The 20053-nt window shown below is 35.6% G+C and overlaps 2 protein-coding genes across 3 annotated transcripts; one reads left to right on the top strand and one right to left on the bottom strand.

The window, feature by feature from the left end:
• The first annotated feature begins 1579 nt into the window (after positions 1-1579).
• On the top strand, positions 1580-12522 carry hmgcll1 (3-hydroxymethyl-3-methylglutaryl-CoA lyase like 1). 2 transcript variants are annotated; one of them, XM_008429801.3, is made up of 9 exons: positions 1590-1925; positions 3155-3232; positions 3516-3623; positions 3947-4042; positions 4177-4325; positions 4679-4742; positions 4962-5150; positions 11397-11522; positions 11919-12522. In XM_008429801.3, the coding sequence occupies exons 1-9, from the start codon at positions 1830-1832 to the stop codon at positions 12021-12023; spliced, it is 1011 nt and encodes a 336-aa protein (XP_008428023.1). In that variant the 5' UTR covers positions 1590-1829; the 3' UTR covers positions 12024-12522. The 2 variants fall into 2 exon arrangements, with proteins under 2 accessions (XP_017164343.1, XP_008428023.1); XM_017308854.2 differs by lacking the exons at positions 11397-11522; positions 11919-12522 and adding an exon at positions 7608-8921 and having other exon boundaries at positions 1580-1925.
• Positions 11823-20032, bottom strand: gfral (GDNF family receptor alpha like). Its single transcript, XM_008429800.3, has 9 exons — positions 19061-20032; positions 18761-18889; positions 17870-18025; positions 17625-17684; positions 16474-16804; positions 14572-14831; positions 14401-14481; positions 14208-14289; positions 11823-14113 (listed from the first exon to the last, which is right to left on the bottom strand). Exons 1-9 carry the CDS (start codon positions 19266-19268, stop codon positions 14050-14052), a joined length of 1371 nt encoding a protein of 456 aa, XP_008428022.2. The 5' UTR covers positions 19269-20032; the 3' UTR covers positions 11823-14049.
• Positions 20033-20053: the final 21 nt, after the last annotated feature.

Raw genomic sequence — 20053 nt, 5'->3', positions numbered from 1 at the left:
GTTTGATAAAATTATATTAAATTATTTAATTGGAATTGAATTCTGTTTGATTGTATTTTCAGTTTTAACTCAATTCGTCTGAATTGTATTTAAACAATTCAATTTAGTTTAGTTTGAATCAATTCAAATTAGTTCAATGGATTAGATTAAATTCTGTTCTATTCATGAATGAAGTGGATTTGCTTTATTTGTTTAATTCTATTCCAGTTAACTATAGTCAGTTCAAACAATATTAGCTTTGAGTGACTTAATTTGTAAGAAAAGGGCTCTTTGCAATTAATTTAAATAAAAAGGACCTTATGGCATCATGTACTAAAAAAACTGATGACAACTAACGAAGTTGACCGAAGCACCCTACTGTAAAAGTACCTCACAAGAAAAAAAACAACAAAAAAAAACAATATAAATATATAGGAAAAATATACATGGTATTAAACCCCTGTGAAAAAAAAAAAGTCTTGAAGTACAAACAACTTTCTTAAGTAAAATCCAATTTATGACACTAAGATAAGTAGAACAAGAAGAGAAATCAAGTGACATCAGGGAGGTCAGAAGGTGATCCACATATCATTAGGCATTATGTAATTAAAATAATGGCTTAATAAGTCAGTTCTGATTAATGTTGATTTAAAAAAAAACATTATGTCAAACCCAAACAACAGAAAACACAAATAAAAATCTAAAAGTACGTGTTTGTCTTAAACAACACATACAGTAAATATTTAAAATGATAGTATAAACAGGGATTGTTATGGTAAAACGATTAAACACATATAATTTCAAATGAATCTGCAAAGTAACATTTTTTTGGTCTCCAGTTCAAGTTTTGCTCAGATAGACATTACACTGAAAATAAAAACCTAACTTTTAGCCTGATTAAAGACAAATAGCCTGATCAGATCGAAATCCCCTTCAAGTTGCTGCACTTTTATTCTGTTTCTTAAGAGTTTGAATGCATGACAGGCAGAAAAAATCAGAAGTGTTTTAACATTTAGAGCAACTGATATCTCTTTACATTGAACTTCCAAGCCCCTCCTTTTTAAAGCTGATCCCATGAGTTTCCAGCCTCCCTCGTACAGAGAGGAGATGGTTGAAGGTGAGGGCTTCATTAAGCCTCTCTATTGTTAACATCTGGGTTCAGAAAGACTCGCGCTCTGGTGAATCTTGACCTGCCTTATCAAGGGGTTTTATTACACCATGCAGTTGATATTGGCCGCAGTGGCAGGTCTGGCAATAAAAGCCTCCAATAATTTAGGACACAAGAGATCAACGTAAGCAGGCTGTTTCCCTGCAGCCTTCAGCTCCGGGCTGAAAAAGGGAACAGAACGTCTTTCTTCTCGTTAACTCAACATAAACACATATCAAGTGTGAATAAGTCAACTCCCATTGAATGCTTTGAAGCTCAAACGTGAATTTCTTGACAGCAGTTTTTGCTATTTTTATTATTTTTTTAGTTTGGCAGAATATTTTTTATTATTTTACAAAACATATTTCTTAAATTTCTAGTAGTTTCGGTATTTCCTGCAGGCAATTTCTCCTCTCATTGTTCTTTCTCTTTTCTTTATTTGGTTCTTGGCTCATTTTTTCCCCCACACCGTTTCTCCTTTAGTTCAGCCACCCTCCCTCCGTTGCACCAACTCTTCCTGTCAGAGATGTGGTTGCCATGACAACTGCTGAATCACTCTCCACCCAGTCTGCAGCCTTCCTCTAATGCCATCTTCCTATGCAGCATGGTCGTCCACCATACAGGCCCGAATTAGTGTGCAGATTATCACCTCAACTTGCTGATACATTTATTTTTCCTGAGGAGTTGAGCAGCAATCAGCCTGATGGGTAACGTACCCACTACAGTGAAGCACTGCCTGAGCTACAGGCAAATCATCGAGGAATACCCTTGGTTTAGAAGCTGGCTGCAGGAAGAGAAGGTGGGCATAATATTTCCTGTTTTTTTTATCTGCTGCACATGTACTGTGACTTAACTTCCTTATTACCGAAAGGCCTCTCAGCAGCCACTCTGCTAAAGCTGGCAACATGGTAGCAGCAATTAATCGAACTGTTTCTGCTTTTCCTGATTTAGGACAGTAATTTCATGTTTAGTAAAAGCTTGAATTGATGTGATTCTGACTGTTTTTGTTTACCGGTTAGTATTGTTTTCATAAACGTCTAAATGATTCCATCTCAACATTTTCTTGGTGCATTTGATATGACTTTAGAAATTAAGATTTTCTTGTTTTACGTTTGAACAATTGAAATAGACTGCAACTTGAACTTGAAATATGACTCGAAAAGCAGATTTCCCCAGAAAATTTTTGAGTTCAAATTCAATATGGCTACTTTGCAAATAAACAAAGTTAAACAAATTAAGTGTTTTTTATAGTAGTCATTCCCTAATCTGAGTTCCAACTTTGGGGGCAATTCACAAACATCTGGTGGATGAGTAATCCAGTGTGTTTAAATGAAACAAACTGGATTTATTTAACATTTACAAATCTAATCACATGGAACTAGTTAAGTTCAATACAGCAATCAGTGAAATTATTGGATGTTTTTTATTCCATCTCTGCTGTTTTTATCTCAAGACAAATGCCAATGAACAGTAACAAAGAAAAGTAATGCATTGCCATTTTTCATTTTGCTTAAAGGGGGATATTATGTGAAATTGCTATTAAATTCACTATTTATATTTTTGTTTTTGTTTAACCATTTTAGCAACTTTCAACAAATTTACAGATTTTTGCATACATTTTGGTCTGTTTTGTTTATTTACTTTGTCTTGGATAAAGCCAATTCAATACATCAGCAAACCAATAAAGTTACTCATGTTTTCAAAATGTTGTTTTGAAAGTTTACTGAAAAAAAAACACTCCTGGTATTAAATAGGAGAATATTTGTTGTGGTTTGAGTGGAGTTACCCTGAGTCTTTTCTTTAGCTTTGTCTTGATGACATACATTCTGAGTTTCCTTTATAATGAGATGACAGACTTATGTACAGTCTCTCAGATTTCACGTGGCTTTGAGATATTAAGTAATTTATGTTCAGAATAGCATGCCCTGGGGCATTCCTTTGCAACACTGTGGATAATTTTACAAGCTTTCATTATTATGCTGAGTAATATTCTGCTGTAGTCAAATTTCTGTTTTGATTTTTCTGCAGAGCATTACCAAACATGACTATCCAGAGTTTGTGAAAATTGTTGAAGTTGGGCCAAGAGATGGACTTCAAAATGAAAAGGTATACTTTGATGTGTCACTCACAAACCTCATTTATTTGTATGCTTACCTTTTGCTATTATCCCACACCCCTGAAAAATATTTTTGTCTTTCATTACATATAAACAATTTAAAATGTCTGAGTTACCTACAGTGGAGTTTTTACTACTTTGACATTTACACTACATTACTGCCTTCAGCAAGGTTAGGGTTTTTTCAAATGAAATGCAAATACCATTTGTGTGACTCTCATGAAAACATTGTTTTAGGATCAAACCTCTGTGACCTGTTTCATTGTTCCCCAGGAAATTGTTCCAACAAGGGTGAAAATCCAGCTGATAGACATGCTCTCAACAACAGGTCTGTCTGTGATTGAGGCCACCAGCTTTGTCTCTTCAAAGTGGGTACCGCAGGTAATAGCTCTTTTTTGTGCACAACAGCAGAGCGTTGAGTGATTTATTAGGGACTATTTCTTGCTGCATATGTATTGATGGAAATGTGCTCCTGTGGTTTGATCCACTGACGGGTTTTATAGTTTGTGGTCTGCTTGTTTTAGCATTCCATGTCATAAATTGCACTTCATTTATTTACTTAAAAGGAAGAAAAAAAAATTGCTCTTCAAAATTTTACATGAAACTTATTCTCTTCATGGTGATATATTTGTGTTAATTTGTGACACAGAACATGCTATAAAGTCTTATTGTACTTCTTCACATCTTTTTCCGTACACATTTAGATGGCAGACCACGCAGATGTGGTCAAAGGAATCCAGAGAGTGCCTCATGTTCGATATCCTGTTTTGACTCCTAACATCCAAGGTTTTCAGGATGCCGTAAGCTTTTAGAGAATTTTCAGTGTGGCGATTTGTGTCATAATAAACAGAATTTAGTCACTCTTGAATGTTGGCTTCATACTAAGATAGGACTCAAAAATCCTTTCGAAAATAACATTCTTTGATGTTTAAAGGTTGCAGCGGGTGCCACGGAAGTGGCCGTGTTCGGGTCGGCTTCTGAAACCTTCAGTAGAAGAAATATCAACTGTTCTATTTCTGAAAGCATGCTGCGGTTTGAGGAGGTCATTAGTGCTGCCAAGGATCGACAAATCCCTGTTCGTGGGTTTGTATTCTAAATGTTTAATGTCACATTCAACAAAAGATGAATTACACATCTCACTACCCCTATAATGTTATACCAAATAACAGATCTAAGGATAAAAAAATAAATTCCATAAAGAAGAAAAACAAACCAGATAGCACAGTTCCAGATGTTAACCAGATTATTTTGAACTATGCCTAAACCGCAAGTCCAAATGGACTGTAAGTCTTTCCCAGTAAAGACACCACTGAGTCTTTGGAATCAAATAAGCAACAGCTTTTGAGGTTTTTCTTATAAAAAAAATGCTGGTGTTTTAGAGGTTGTTTAGGTTTTTGACAGTTAAGCTTGGATAAATATACTCTTTTCTATTTCAGGTATGTTTCTTGTGCCCTTGGGTGTCCCCATGAGGGACGCATCGAACCCTCGCAAGTTGCTGAGGTAAAAATGAATTTACACTATTAGCACACCCTCCTTATGAAATTACTTTGCGAATTAACCTTCACTGATTTCAATTACTTAGTACTTACTTACCAGTATGTTTATTTTTGTTTCTTGTTCATATATTGCAGATATAAAGTTGGCAGTCTGTTTAATTGATGCTTTTCAGTGCAATCGACTTCTTGTGACAATATTTACCACATTTTTACTATCGTTTAGGTAGCAAAAAAGTTGTATGAAATGGGCTGTTATGAGATTTCCTTGGGAGACACTATTGGTGTTGGTACGCCTGGCTCCATGTTCAAGTTGCTGCAGAAGGTGATGAATGACGTCCCCATCAGTGCTCTTGCCGTTCACTGCCATGACACTTATGGTCAAGCACTTCCTAACATCCTTACTGCTCTTCAGGTAGGTCTCCTGATCTATGGCATGGACCACAGATCATGCCATAGATCAGGCATCATAGTTCCCTGCTTTTACTATCTCAAAAGCGCTATTTTACTTCTTATAATTATTACTTTTACACATCAACTTTTGTTGTACCATTTGCTGTACTTCTGTAGCAAAAATTGAGGTATTTTTGGTTAGATATATCTGCCTTTAAGTATCTATGAATATATTTGATCCAGAAAGCTTTTGCTTAAATGTTTAATGTGGATCTTGATCTTATGACTGCATAAGCTAATATGAATGAATAATACTTTCTTCTAATATATATATATATATATATATATATATATATATATATATATATATATATAAAATAAAAAATATTTATTTTTTATTTCTTATTATGTCGGTTTTATATATATATTTATTTATTTATTTTAATTTTTTTGTCCTCAAAAATTTAAAACTACTTTCACCCCTGCTTCTAACTGCCAACAATGTAGAGATCAGAAGCAACATTTAAGGTCATGATGAGTATGTGGTGAGCTAAACTGTTCTCTGTCTCAATATAAGACAGAGAATCTGTGAAAATTAACTTGTTTGACATTTTATTTAAGTTAGATTATCTAAACTAGAGACATCGTTCACTTGTTTCTATTCAGATAAAATAGCATTAACTTTTTTCTTTTTTTTCCCCTTGAAAATGCAAAACAAAAACAAAAAAAATTTAAATTCACAGTCCTCCTGGAAGAGCGAAACACAGACAAGAAGAGCTTAAAATATATGATCTGTTTCTGCAGAAAGCAACATTACTCACAAACAATCTGGTGGAAAAAAATGCAGAAAAAATGCAGTAATTTAAACAAAATAAAATATTTGCTGTGCTCCATATCTTGAAAACAACCCGTACAACAGAGAGCAAATGATAATAACTCACAAAAGCATAACTGTAATAAGTGGAAAGGGCATCATTTGGGGTGTTTTTCACCACTTTGCCTACAGCAAGTGCAAACCTGACATGCATCCAGACATAAAACAGAGGTAAATGAGATATGGCTGTATCAGTTCTCTGGAGCACATGAGGAAGCTCATTGGGGGCTGGGTGGGTCAACAGATGTGAAGGGGTCAGGACAAAGGCTCACCTATTCGGTGTCTGTTGGACAAAGCAACTGGGAGTGAGGTGGATGGAAGGGCCCTGGGGGGCTCCTAACTCGTCTGTCGCTTGGCTGTTGAACTCTCTGACAATGCTGTGCTTAAAGCTGGTGGAAAATGATCCTTTTATTTGCTTCATGCTGGGAATGTGGTGAACAGTGCTGCAGACTCAAACTCAAAAGTTTTCAAACCACCTTCTTTTCTTGATTATGCAGAAGAAAATGTAAATTTTAACTGCATAATAGAATTCATAAATGGTGAAATATACGAATCACATTTACAACTGATTTTGTAGTCTAAATAAGCTGCAAGCTTTAGGCTGTTGAAAAAGCTCAACATTGTCAGTTTTTAAAAAGCAAGCATTACTAAAGTTGTTATCTTTAACAGTGGAGTGAAAGAGCATTGTGAGTCAGTGAAATTCTTTTTGTGGATTGCACTCGGTATGATTCATCACAGCTGCGGCATACGCAGAGAAAATAATAGCAGCCAGGGATATTTAGCTTACCGTTTGCTCACCCATAAACAAGAAGGAAATGAAAGATTTTATCATAGTTTTTCATTACTGTGTGCCAGAACTCCACACCACCAACCGAGAGAGAAATGAATTCCCCCAGTGCTGTCAGCCCTGAGTCACCTCTTTTGTTCCTGATAAAGACATTCCTTGGTCTTTGTAACTTCTTTTTTTTTTTGAGGAGGTCGGGGGTAGCTTTGTCTGAAACCTACTGGGGCAGGTCACACAATGACAATGTATGTGGTTAGATTTCACAGGCTTGGCATGGACATTTTCATATCCGTTCCTGTAATTTTGGTATAGTTGTTCACTACTGCGTCTGGGATTTACAGTAGCCTATGTTCTCTTTACGGGACGGCTGGCAGTCAGGTAGCATCAGAGGAACTTGTTGTTGGGTTTATTTCTTCAAAATTTCTTGCACATTTGCAACATTTTGTATTATAACAACGATCAGATCATCGTCAAAGTGTCAGTTGTTGCTACCTGACAGCAGAGCATTTTAATAAAAAAAAAAAAATAATTATTTAAATCCCATCTAAAATCTTATTATAATTTTCTATGGTTCACAATTTCTTTTTTTTAAATCACAAATTCTAAACAATTTTCATAAAATGCTCAACTTTATTACTTACTTTTTCCTAATCACATCATCATTGAATACAGTTCTGGGATCTGTGGTGTTTAGCTTTTTACTCGTAAGGTTAAATTTAAATTTACAAAATTCAAACATTTTGTAAAGTCATAATATTTATTTATGAAAGACGGTTTATTTCAGTCTAATTCTTTTCTTTGTTTTTTGTCATTTTCTGTAGATGTACACATGTCCTGACAATATGAGACAGAGAATCTGTGAAAAGATCAAACTGTATCTCCTCCCTGCGGTCCTGCTACATATCTGCAGAAATGCACATCTCTGTCAGTTTGTGCTGCGCTGATAACGGAGTAAAAATAACTTACCTTTACAGGAAAACTGTTTATTCTCCATTATCTGTGTCAATGCTAATGGCATTTGGAGAAAGAGAGGCAGCCTAGCACAGAGCAAGGGGCAGGGTGTGATCAGCACATACAGGGGTGTGATTGAATGCGCTATGGTTATGTTTTAAGCCAACATTACAATGTTTAAGCATGCAAATACCAAATGTATACATTTTCAGTTTTTCCCAAACTGTTTATTTCACATTAAGGCTAGAAAGTTGCACTGAGATGGTATTATTTTCATTTTGAATTATTTCTCTCTCTTTTACAGTTTTTTTTATAGTCTCTACATTGAGGTAGGAAAATAATAAAATTAATATATTTTCCACATTTTTCAGTTGCATAATTCTTTGAACCTTTTGAATGATCCAGAGTTTTACTTAAGACATTCTGTATTTAGATTGAGGACATTGTTTGTTCTGGGTACAGTAAACCTACCAATGCATGAAATGGCTTGCATGGACACAGAACTTCCATACATTTCCTTAATTTTAATACATAAAGAAGTCGTGAAGTAAAGCGATATCCTGTGGGCTTCTTTGGAACGTTACCTTTTTCGTCTTCCAGTGCTCTTTGGTTTGTGTTCTTCTTGCTATGTTTTTTTTTTTTTCTTTCAATTTTTGGAACAAGGAGGTGTGTATTTCACTGTAGGACATGTGTCAGTTTAGTTTTAGCTCCTTTGTTTATGTATCTCAGCTTCATATCCGGTTTTAAATACACACTGCTTTTCCTTTGACGCAGTTTTCATACTAAATTGTGATTATGTCCCTCCGAAAACCTCATCCACACGCAGTTCAGAATGCCAACATGCTTACCCCAAATCATTGTAGTTTGAAAAGGCACATTGTCTTTATCCAGGAATGCATTGTTTTACACACAGCCACAGCTTGGTGAATATTATTTTTTTATGCTAAGCACACATCTGGTTTCTGGGCACTGCAAACCTAACTGAGCGTTGGAAAGCTTAAGGACTGACCACCAGTTCCTGCATGATTAGCAGTACAGGAGATGCTGTTCAGGGGCTACATTCATGCTGAAGGCTTGTGACCTTATAGTGGTGGCAGCTTAGAGCAGGACGATTGACATGGAAGATTACAACTCTGTTTATTTTACAAAAAAAAAAAAAAAAAAAAAAAGATCTGCCTTGAAAAGTATCCTCCTCTGGCTTTTACCAAGGTCTGGAAACCTGGTGCACGGGTAACATACACCTCCTTCTCTCCCTTTGCCAACACAAACAGCAATTACTGCTGGCTCAGACAAACCCTGAAAGAAGCAGGTTCTTGTCTGCAAGAAAAGCACCCAATTAGCTTCATTGTTCCAAAATAGCTGTAAAGGTCCTTTTTAATTTAAGTTGCCTGGTCGTGCTCCACGGGGTGGAAGCCCCATGTGACCTGGATGCCACTGAGAGGACCACTGTGTTAATTTAGTCTCACTGTAGGATCCTCCGACATCTGGCTCTGACACAGAAGCTGGAAAACAACTTTAATATTCTCATGATAGTCCCACGAACATGTGGAAAACATCCACAGACCGACTGAAACCAGAAGTTTTGGCTTTGGTGTCTTTTGGTGTGAAAATAACAGTAAACTTATGGTGACTTGGAACATTTGCATGAAAAACAAAATACTTGTGTCTGTTGTTCATGTGCTCAGAATATTTTTATTTTTCCAATAATAAAGAACTTGAGACATGATAGGCAACATTTTTAGGCAGAACAGTTATAACTGTACTATTCATTTTTGTCTGTACATTTACATTTAAATAGTGGAAGAACATATATTACATCCTGATGCTGCTGTTACACCTGAACTACCCCAATGTGAGATGATAAAAGATATTTCTATTCTATTATATACACTTGTCATGACCACATCCTCAGCATGTTTTATTTGGATTTTAACTCACATATTTATATTTCTGTCCTGGGCTTTTAGCATGAAAACCCCAAATAAATCATAATACAACCGAATCCCTTACAAGCATGGAGTTTAATTCTCCTTAGAGCCTTTTCAGAGAGCATTATTAACAAACAACATCATCAAGAGTAAGAAACTTATTAGACAAGTGCAGGAAAATAAATTGAATTGAACAAACTAGATTTTATTTGAACTGGACAGTGAATTTTAATGATCAAAAAATATTCCCGCAAATACACCAGATTTAGCAAAATGCAAATCTCCAACCAGTCCTAAAAAAACAAACAACACAACACACACAAATAACACATTAATGCAAAATGTTATTTTTGAAAATACAAGAGCGCACAAAGAACAACTACAAAAAAACCTATAACGACAATTAAACTTGGTTTTAAGATACCTATTTCAAAGCGCTATGTTTATGAAAACATCTGTCATAACATCCTAAATAAAATAGGAAGTTCTCAAAAGATGCAAAGGGTAATTGAACCATTTTTAACCAGGGCTAGACTTTTATCTCGCAAAGATCAATCTGAAAAATATGCCACAGTTTTAAACCTACAAGGAGAACATAAAGCAGGGAAGGTTCGTGGTAGCTCTGGAGAAGCTCAAGTGGAAGAATCTGAGTATTAGTTATTAGCACGAGCAGTACAGATCTAGCCTATGTGATTTGACGGCTTAGCAGCAGCCATTTGTAGTTTACCCTAAGCTCACATAGGAAACAAGTTGAAGAAGGTGATATGGTCAGATGAAACCAAAATGATCTTTGCTTTACTGAAATGTAAGTGTGCATATGTAGATGCTATTTATCACCCTGCTCACAATTTATCCACGGTGAAACACGGTGGTAGCAGCGTCATGCTGCAGGCATGCTTTTTCTTTAGTAGAAGCAGTAAAGCTGCTCAGAGTTAAGGGGAGGATGGACATGGCTAAATAAAGAAAAATCCTAGAAGAATATATTTTCGAGGCAGCAAATACTTGAGGTTTGATTAGTTATCTAACTTCAGAGAATTACAGCTTCAAACATGAAGAAACGTCAGACTCTACTCAAGCCAAGCATTTTGCTATATGTTATAATACAATTTTCAATTATGCATTACTTAATGTTAGTCTGTCACATTAAATTTTAATACAATACATTTAATTACTTCAGTGAATTTTAGGGTTGCATTTAATTCAACATATTCAAACAGTGTCAGACGTATAAATATAGATTTTTTAATTTCTATACCTAAACAAGTTCTTTTTAAACTGCAACAATGATTGGTTTGTTTTCAGTTTTGGAGACATGTCACATTGACAAGTCTGGATGATGAAAAAAAAAATGGCAAGAAAGATAATCCCTGTGGTCGAGAGCAGAATAGTCCTGTAAAAACATGAGTAACCAGGAGGATCAGTAACACATAAAATGTCCTGTTCAGTATTTATAATATTCCTCTCTCAGGAACAAGACCATAATTATATAGTGCTGGCAGGGAACGCTGGCAGAGAGGATGACTAGGCCGTACTGTGGGGTTTTTCTTTGCCCACTCATCTTCAGGAGCAGAGCCCACAGTCCCCCGGAAAAGCCGTAAAACATGACCGCAGGTCTGGCGAGGTGCAGGGGCACCAGACAGAACAATCAAACAGAACAAGATTGTTCCTGGATTTAATATGATGTGAAGGTTGCTCAGAGGTGCTGAATGTCCCTGTTGTTTGTCCTCACAGATGGGCGTCTCTGTGGTGGACTCTGCAGTGGCAGGCCTCGGTGGTTGCCCCTACGCTCAGGGTTCATCTGGCAACGTTTCAACAGAGGATGTTCTTTACATGCTCCATGGCATGGGCATTGGAACTGTAAGTTTGTCTTTATAGGTCAGTTTGGCAGACCTGCTGTATATCATGTCTCAGTAATCCCCCAGAAAACCAAACCCACACAATCCTTCAGACCATATTGACATAAACTGATTGCTCTGCAAATATGCTGCTCTGTAAACGTTTATTTTTCCAATATCAATGTCTTTACACAACTTATGCAAGAGCAAGAAGGCACTGCACTTGTGCTGCTTTGAACTCTTTAACAATCCCTACCCCTGCTGGTGGAATATTTCTATTGCAGTTTCATTGTTTTTTTTTTTTTTTGTTGTGTCTTTCTCTGTGCTGGAATCTAACCCAAATTATTATTTTTTTTGTTTTGCCTTGAGTAGTGGAAATATAGAAATATATTCTATGCATGCTCTTTCTGCTTCACAGGGAGTGAACCTTGACAAAGTCATAGAAACTGGTGACTTTATATGCAACGCTTTAGGTCGCAGGACAAACTCCAAGGTGGCTCAGGCAAGAAACAGGACACTTTGAGGATGCTATGCACATTTATACAACTCTTGCTTTTTGAGGGTGTATTCTGTTGTTTTTCTTTTCAGATCTGTTTTCTGCACCTTTGTATTTGAATTTATTGAACTTCTGACTGCAAGGACCTTAATAGTATTCAGAACCACTCCAAGTTGTCCAAGGTAGAAAGTTGATCTATGGGCTCACTTTTAAATGTGCTGTGCCTGGTCGTTTATTCGTCCTTCATTAATTACAGCTAATGTTAACATTAATTAAAGTGCCAGTTTCTACCCAACGGGTTAAAGTGTTTCTTTTCCCTGTTAGATTGCAGTTACAATCTAAACTACCCAAAGAACCCAATCATTTAGCCAAAAATGAAGGAGTCAGAGCTCCTTAACTGTTTTTGTTTTTTTTTATCCCTGATTGAAATGACTGTGATCATACTGAAGGTTGAAGTTAATCGCTATTTATTTTTGTGTCTGTCTTGCCAAGTTGCAATATATAATAAAAAGATGGTATCTAAAAAGACTCTGGATTTTAATTTGATATTATCTAAAATAGATCACAGCAGTGTATGTTATAAGAGAAGATTCGAGAGGAGGAGCTACAACAGTACAAAGTTATATTTTCTGTGGTTGATGTGTGAAGTTTACAACCATTAATCATGGAAGTTAGATCCATTTTAACTTTGGGCTTTCAATCATCCCTTTGAACTGTTTTGTCCTCAGAGTTGAAAGACGATACACACTACAACAACAATTGAATAATGAACAAAGTAGAATTAATTGGAATATATAGTATGTAAGATTGAATTGAAATGACTTTTTTTGTGAAGTGCCTCAAGATGATATGTTGTGAATTGACTTGATACAAGTAAACTGAAGTAAATTGAATGAGATGGCCATATTACTGGACAGTTTTTAAATGAAACTATTATCTATCCAAAATGTTCAAGGATTATTTTCTGAAACAATATATGCTTTTACTAATAAAGACATTGGTAAAGTTTTAGAAGTTGATTTAATGTTTTATGTCATTTTGAAAACTGACCAGTGTAGAAAAAGGCAGATGTTTGCTCTATTTTTCACCTTTAGCTGAAAGATTCACAATTTTTCTGTTTACCTTGGAACTAAAATCTAATAAGCAAACAAAGTAATAATCTAGTCCTTTGATTAGATAATGGTACCATGCACGTATTGAAAATAACACTGAATCATATGAAATTACTTTCTTAGTCAGTAAATTTTTGAAATGACGTGTACATTTATTATAGGTTAAGGGGCTGTGAAACTTTTATTAACATCTGTAAATACTGCACCAGAGGACATAAAGTTGATCTTGGGGCTACAAGAACAACGTTTGTAAGTCCCTCCAGCTGCAGCACATTCACTTTATGTGTTTAACACCAGAAATATAGATTAAAAGCAATGTTGAAGAACTTCCAAAACAAAAACAGAATTTTGTAATTAAGGAGTAGATAAAGAAAATGACATATTTTGTTTTACAAAACTTGGGAAATAAATTTAGAAATATTGAGCATGCATTTTCTTATATACAATTATTACATACTATTTGTGATGCTGCATTAAAAATCTTCTATTGCTGATGTTAAGTGGGGGAAATTTTTTCAGGAAGGTGTAAATAGTTTTGCAAGTTACTGAATGACTCCAGGATGTGGTACTTTGAGTAGGGAATTTATTTTGCAACATTTTAATTCCACTAGGCAGCTACCTTCAGATACAGTTATCTATTTAAAACCAAAAGGAGTAGTGACAGATACAGTTGCTAATAAAAAAAAGTCCTCAGAAATCACTGAGTCATCTAGAACCAACTTCAGGTAATAGAAAATGTTATTTCTTCCAGTTTAATTAACTTTGTATGAACCTAACTGCTTATTCAAACTGGTAGCACCTCTTCTAAATGCCTAAAACCTTCAAACTCAATGCTCCATTAATCATCATAAAATGATAAACACACAAGAGAAGAAAAACCTTTGAGAATCTGAACCACATAAAATACGAAACTAAAAAATAGTCATGAAAGGGATGTTGTATTATAAAATGTCATGATTCACCTTCTTTTGATGTTTAAGTTTCATCTGATCTCTCCTTTTCAACCTACAAGAAAAGATGATGAAAAACAATGTTTTGCTGTTGCAACATCAGAGAAATGTCAGTCCTTTCAAAGAAGCTGTATACATGATTGACATACCGCATCTTACTGAGAAAAACCAGAGGTGATATTATGACAACTCCAGCAAGGAAGAGAGCTGAAAAAGCATACAAGACGTAACCTAAAAAAAAACACAAAGAACAATTTTTATTATATTAGTTTTATGCTTTTTGGTATTTAGTATCTATTACAGAATGAAATAAAAATGATTGAATTTCAAAAGCTGCTTTACCATATGACCACATGTGACCCTGCTCAGATTCGTTGATTTCAGGTGGTTTGGAAGGGTCGCTGCTGCTTTTCACCAGTTTCACTGAAAAAAAAAGAAAAGTTATTCAAATTCTTAAAAAATATTGAAAATAATAATTTGAAACACTTCTTAGAAGTAAAAAACACTACTTACTGAAGTGTAGTCTGTTGTGAAATACTTCAAGAATCACGTTGCACATCCATAGATGACTGCTGTGCACTCCTTTGCACGTGCAAGGATGATGAAGCACTGTACCCAAAGTGGCTAAGAAAGCCTTTCTACATTCAGAATTTGCACCAAGCATAAGAGATGGATCCTTTAATGTAAAACAGTCATTTTCTTGGAGATTTCTTTCACTGCATAGGATTTCTTCATGGTTCCAACATTTCTCTTGGAATGTTTTCAAGAGGTGCCTAATGAATCAGGAAGAAAAACAACCACACCGGCAACATATTTTGATAAGAGGTCCACATTCCTAACAAGCGCACTGTTCTAAGAAATAACTTGAGGATGAGAACAGAACTGAGTGTTCTGTGTGTATGGGACATTACTGCATGCCCTTCACTGCAATAGGCAACATTTTTAGATGGCATTCACAAAGTTGTAATTATCAAAAAAATAAAATTAAATTAAAATCCAATAATTTATTTTGTATCACTAGCTTATCTTGTAGCTACATGGTCACAGGTGATGAGAGCTGACTCAAGTTATTGCCACACAAGATGGAAGGTATATCCACAGGTTGCTAGTCTGACACACAGCCAAAAAAAAAAGGCAAAGTAAAAGTAAATCATACAAATTCAACTAAATTGAATTATATGGTATTCCTAGGATAATTCATCCCCTATAACAATACATGTCTGCTAACTGTGTACTGCTTCATAAAAAGCATGCAAAAGCTCAATTAAAATTTGATGCAAAAAAATTAATAACTTCACGAAATACTGATAAATATAACTGAACAGTTTGTGAGTCATTGCACACATCATGTTTGGAGGGGAATTGTCTCCCAGTGTATGTAACCGGTGAAAGGTTGAATGGAGAATTTCACTGAAATATTCTTGATAAAAATCCAAAGATAAAATTAAGCTTTTGGTTTTGCTTTTTCAAGGGTTACTTTGCCAACATCTGTAGTAAGGGGTTATCAGCAATATTTTAATGTTTTGTTTTTAGAACATTACAACTCGAGCTGCTTCAAGCCACCTAGCCTGAACCTTTCATGTTATGTCACTGCCATCTACTTGTGGAAAGGAGAATGAACAGCAAAAGTGCTACACAGACATCGCTGCACTGAGAACAGAATTACCCTGTCTTATCTAGTATGGCCCAAAATGACTTTTAATCTATGACTCCTTTTACAAATAGCCAGTTGTCAAATCAACCGCTTCACTTGATCTCGCTGATTTTCTTCTTCCAATAATTGTGAGTGCCACCTCCCTGCTTTTATGACACATAAAAACGTTATATTTAAAGCATCATCAGCTGTAATCATCTTGGCTCTCTGCAAAAAGATCAAAAGTCGGTTCTTATTGATTGCAACATTTTTTCACAGTCAAAATCATTTTTAACTATTACCCAGGCAGTGGATCTAACACCAGTTTTCCTTCCCCTTTCCTTCCTACTCCTCCACGCATTTCAAAAGTCTTTTACAGGACTCTCAAGCCTGAGTCAAAAAACACAGAGTCTTCAGACAATTTTACTGTTTTCAAGGACCTTCATGTTAGAATCCACTTTAAAACAAGGGTTTTCATTAGTTTTTTTTTCCTCCATGGTTATCTTTAATAAGCAGCTGCTCTTCGTCTTGATTCTTAGCATACTTTAGGACTGCAGCTTGATTCATGTTACCTTGCTGCCTGACATATTAGTTCCCCAAAGCAGGATCCACAAAATACTGCATACAAATTCATTGTATCCCAACAAATATTTTGTGTTAATTTTTGGATATTTTCCAGGGCATAAATATTTACAACTCGGGTTCCTTCCAGTTCAGGAAGTATTCCTTTTATCACAATAAGTACATTTACTTTTTTATTTTAGGACTGGAGGTGAACTTACCTGCAGTTGCTGTCTTGGACACACTGAGTGACCCTTTCTTGGCAGATCCTTGTCTCAACTCCACAAGCCCCGCTCTGCAGACCGGACTTCATGAGCAAACAGCTTTGATCTGAGTCGTCACACTCGCACATCACCAGCATCTCGGCAGACTGTTGAGGCATGCCTCCGTAGAACTGTTGAATTTCCCGCCGACACCTTTCGCCGTCGCACTGATCAGCCATGCACGCTTGAAGAACAGGTGTGAGGTGCCTGTTGCAAACGGACTCACTCACACAAAGACCAATGCGGTCCACACAGGATCCAGAGCCTTCACGCACTGCAAGAAGCACATCTATAGCAGGGAAAGTGAGTGATGAACATATAAATATATTCTCATATATGTGGGCTTGTTGATATGAAATTTATGCTGAATGTTGTTGCAACCAGCTCCAGTTAGTCCACAATTTAGATTTCATAAAGGGACAGAATGGATGACTTATGAAAACTCAAAGAAAAAGAAGGGCAAAGAAAGAAACTAAAAAAAATGGTTTAAGAATGAAATACCTATTATTACAAATCAACATCAGTTTGGTTTGTCCTAGTTTAGGAAGCTACCAACAGAGTAGCACCAGAACATGACAATTGGGGTGGGAAGATTGTGCAGCAAATGTGATACAACCTAACATATTGTTTTGGCAAACTTTGTACAATTAAGATAAGGAAAAACAGACCAATTTAAAGACCGATTCTAGAGACTCTAAGGATGAATCAATTGTTTCCAAGAGAAACAATTGATTCAAGCAAGGCAATATGCAAGCAATATGATTTCACTAAGAATGTGTAGCATTTACTTCCTTTTTCAATCCCTGTCTTAACACAGATAAATAAAGGGATTGAATTGTTTTTCTTTGTATGTGTGTAACAATGCATAAGGCCAGGTTCTAAAAGAAGAGGATAAATATTTTTGATTTGTCACAGCCCAAAACAGACGTCTCTGAGTATTTAATTAATACCAGAAAGTTTGTCTAAAACTGTACCATTCTAATAATTTAGGTGTTATTTATTTAGGTCGTTACAGACATCTGGTGTGAAGTTCATATCAATGTGCCAGTTTGAAATGGATGTATTGTATGTCCCATTGTGCATTTTCATAATAAATAAATCATGTTCACCATTGTCTGCTAAATTACTTGATTTCCAGTCAGTCGGTGTGATCTTCCCTTGCTGAATTCCTGTTCAAACAAGAAGACACAGAATTAGTTTTCAAACAACAAATACTCATTAAACCGCGTGCTTTCCTGGACATATTCTACCATGGAGCAACCCGTGTTTATATATCTCATCACCTTTGGTAAACAAAACCATAATTTCAGAGATTAATGCTTAACCCAAGCAATGAATGAGAGAAACACAGCACCTGGCTTTTGAAGGCATTGTGTGACCAGTGCTTGTATGGAGTCACAGAGCTCCTCCTCCCATGTACACACACATCCTTGCAGGGATGGAAAATGGTCCAATGCAGCCCGGATGGTCAAGTTACAGTTCTCTGAACCCTTTATTTGGCACCTGTCATCTTGAATATCACAAACAGAAGAGCAAGGCAGATAAACAGGGTTTTTCATAAGCCGGTGAAGTTTCTGTGCAGCTGCTGTTTTCTACCTCACATGGTAGTTGCTTTACACCTCATGTCAGTTTTAGAGGTTAAACATATCAATGATCTTTATAAGGCTCTGCTCTTACTGAGACTTAACCTGAACCTGAATAACACAGAACAGATTATACAATGTCATTATTAATTAAATGAGATAAAATAAAAAAATAAAAAAAAAGAGTAAAGGTTTGGTTATTATTAATAATCTCTTCAAAACACAAGACATACAATAGAAACCATAGCTTTTGTGTAACCATCAATTATTCAGATTACGGGTAGAGAAACAATAATATATATATTTTAAAGATTGCAATGACAAATTTCCACCTTGTCCACCTGTTATTATTTTAAAACATTTTATAATAACAATATTAATTAAATATTTTTCGATTTCTATTAAAATTACTGGTGAGACTGTCACTAAATTTGAAATAATTAAACGACTAAAGAACACCAAGTGTGAAATTAGGTTGTATCCTGAATTTCACAGCTGTGAATTAGTGAATTAGTGTTTCAGGTTTCATAAACAAAGCTGATTTAGATGGACACATAGTCCTTACATGGCACCTGGTTTCACAAATCTATGCCAAAAAGTCTAATTTCTAAGAGTGAAAATCCATTTGTAAACATGTTATTTTATTCTCATTGATATTTTACCCTCACAGTTGGCAGCGACAAGTGTCCTCTCGCAGCTGCATAAGTGTGACATGCAGGTCTCCACTGAATCCAAAATCCCAGAAGCTGGAGATGAGAAGCTGAAACTGGATATCTGCATAAAAATAATTCCTAAAATACACATTGAAATGACATCTTTTAAATAATATTCCTTAACTACACTGGTTACAGGTGCATTAAAACTAAATACTGGTCTGGTTGAAAAGCTATTAACAAAATTTCACAGACAAAAGTGTTAATTTTTGTTATTTGTTGAAGCAGCTTTTTGTGAAGTTCACTCACCAAGAACAAGTCCAACATCCAGATGCATCCACTGCATGTTGGCTGCTGTGACGACTGAGTCTGATCTGTCCCTGAACTGCTCCTCTCCGTGGAGTTCCAGCTGAAGCAGTGATTCACCACCCACAGAGTCAACATGATGCAACACATTTATTACAGCCTCTACTTGTGGTCCCAAAACAGACGCAAAGATGCAACATTCTGAATCCATTTACATAATTAGAATGCTACAGTATTTAAAGATTTGGGGAATATAATTTAATGATTTATCCAATTAAGGGTTCTGTCTTCCAATTTGGGTTTTTGGCGAGCTTCTATATAAATGTTGTTTCTGTTACCCTTATTAATTTATCTTATCTTCCACCTGTTTCATGTGACTAAGCCGTTAAAATTACATTGTCTTGCAAAACTATTCATACTTCTTGATTTTTGTCACATTACAACTAAAAAAAATAATTAAAAAAATGAACAATGTAAGGCATCATTGTGAAACAAAAGAAAATCACACATTAAATATATATTTTTTAACATTAAACATCTGCAAAGTGTGAAGTGCATCAAGCAGATTGGAGATGGTGCAATCTCTAATTCCCCATGTGTGAATTTTGGTTGTGTCCTAATGTAAGGTAAACCTCTTCTCCTATCTCAAATCTTTTGCAACATTTTCTATTGCCTTGTAAACATCTTCATCGTCCCACTGACACAGATTCCTCGTCTCTGCTGAAGGAAATAGTTTTTTATCAACATATTTCAGAGTAGAAACTGTGATTGTCAAACTACTCTAAAATTGGCCTCTGTCTCTTTAAGAACCTCCTCCTGCCATAAAAAAATTCAAGGATTCCTCAAACATGCATGAAGGATTAAGGCAACAATCAGTTTTTTGATGATGGAAAACATGCTAACGTGGCAAAAGCTAAAAAAAAAAGAAGTAAATTTCACATATTGCCCCTTTAAAGGATTTTGAAAGTTTTGTTTATTCCAATTAGTCAATACTGT

Source organism: Poecilia reticulata, chromosome 15 (genome assembly GCF_904066995.2).
Source record: "Poecilia reticulata chromosome 15, P_reticulata-male-v2, whole genome shotgun sequence".
Classification (NCBI taxonomy): Eukaryota; Metazoa; Chordata; class Actinopteri; order Cyprinodontiformes; family Poeciliidae; genus Poecilia; species Poecilia reticulata.
This window is presented reverse-complemented; position numbering and strand designations above follow the sequence as displayed.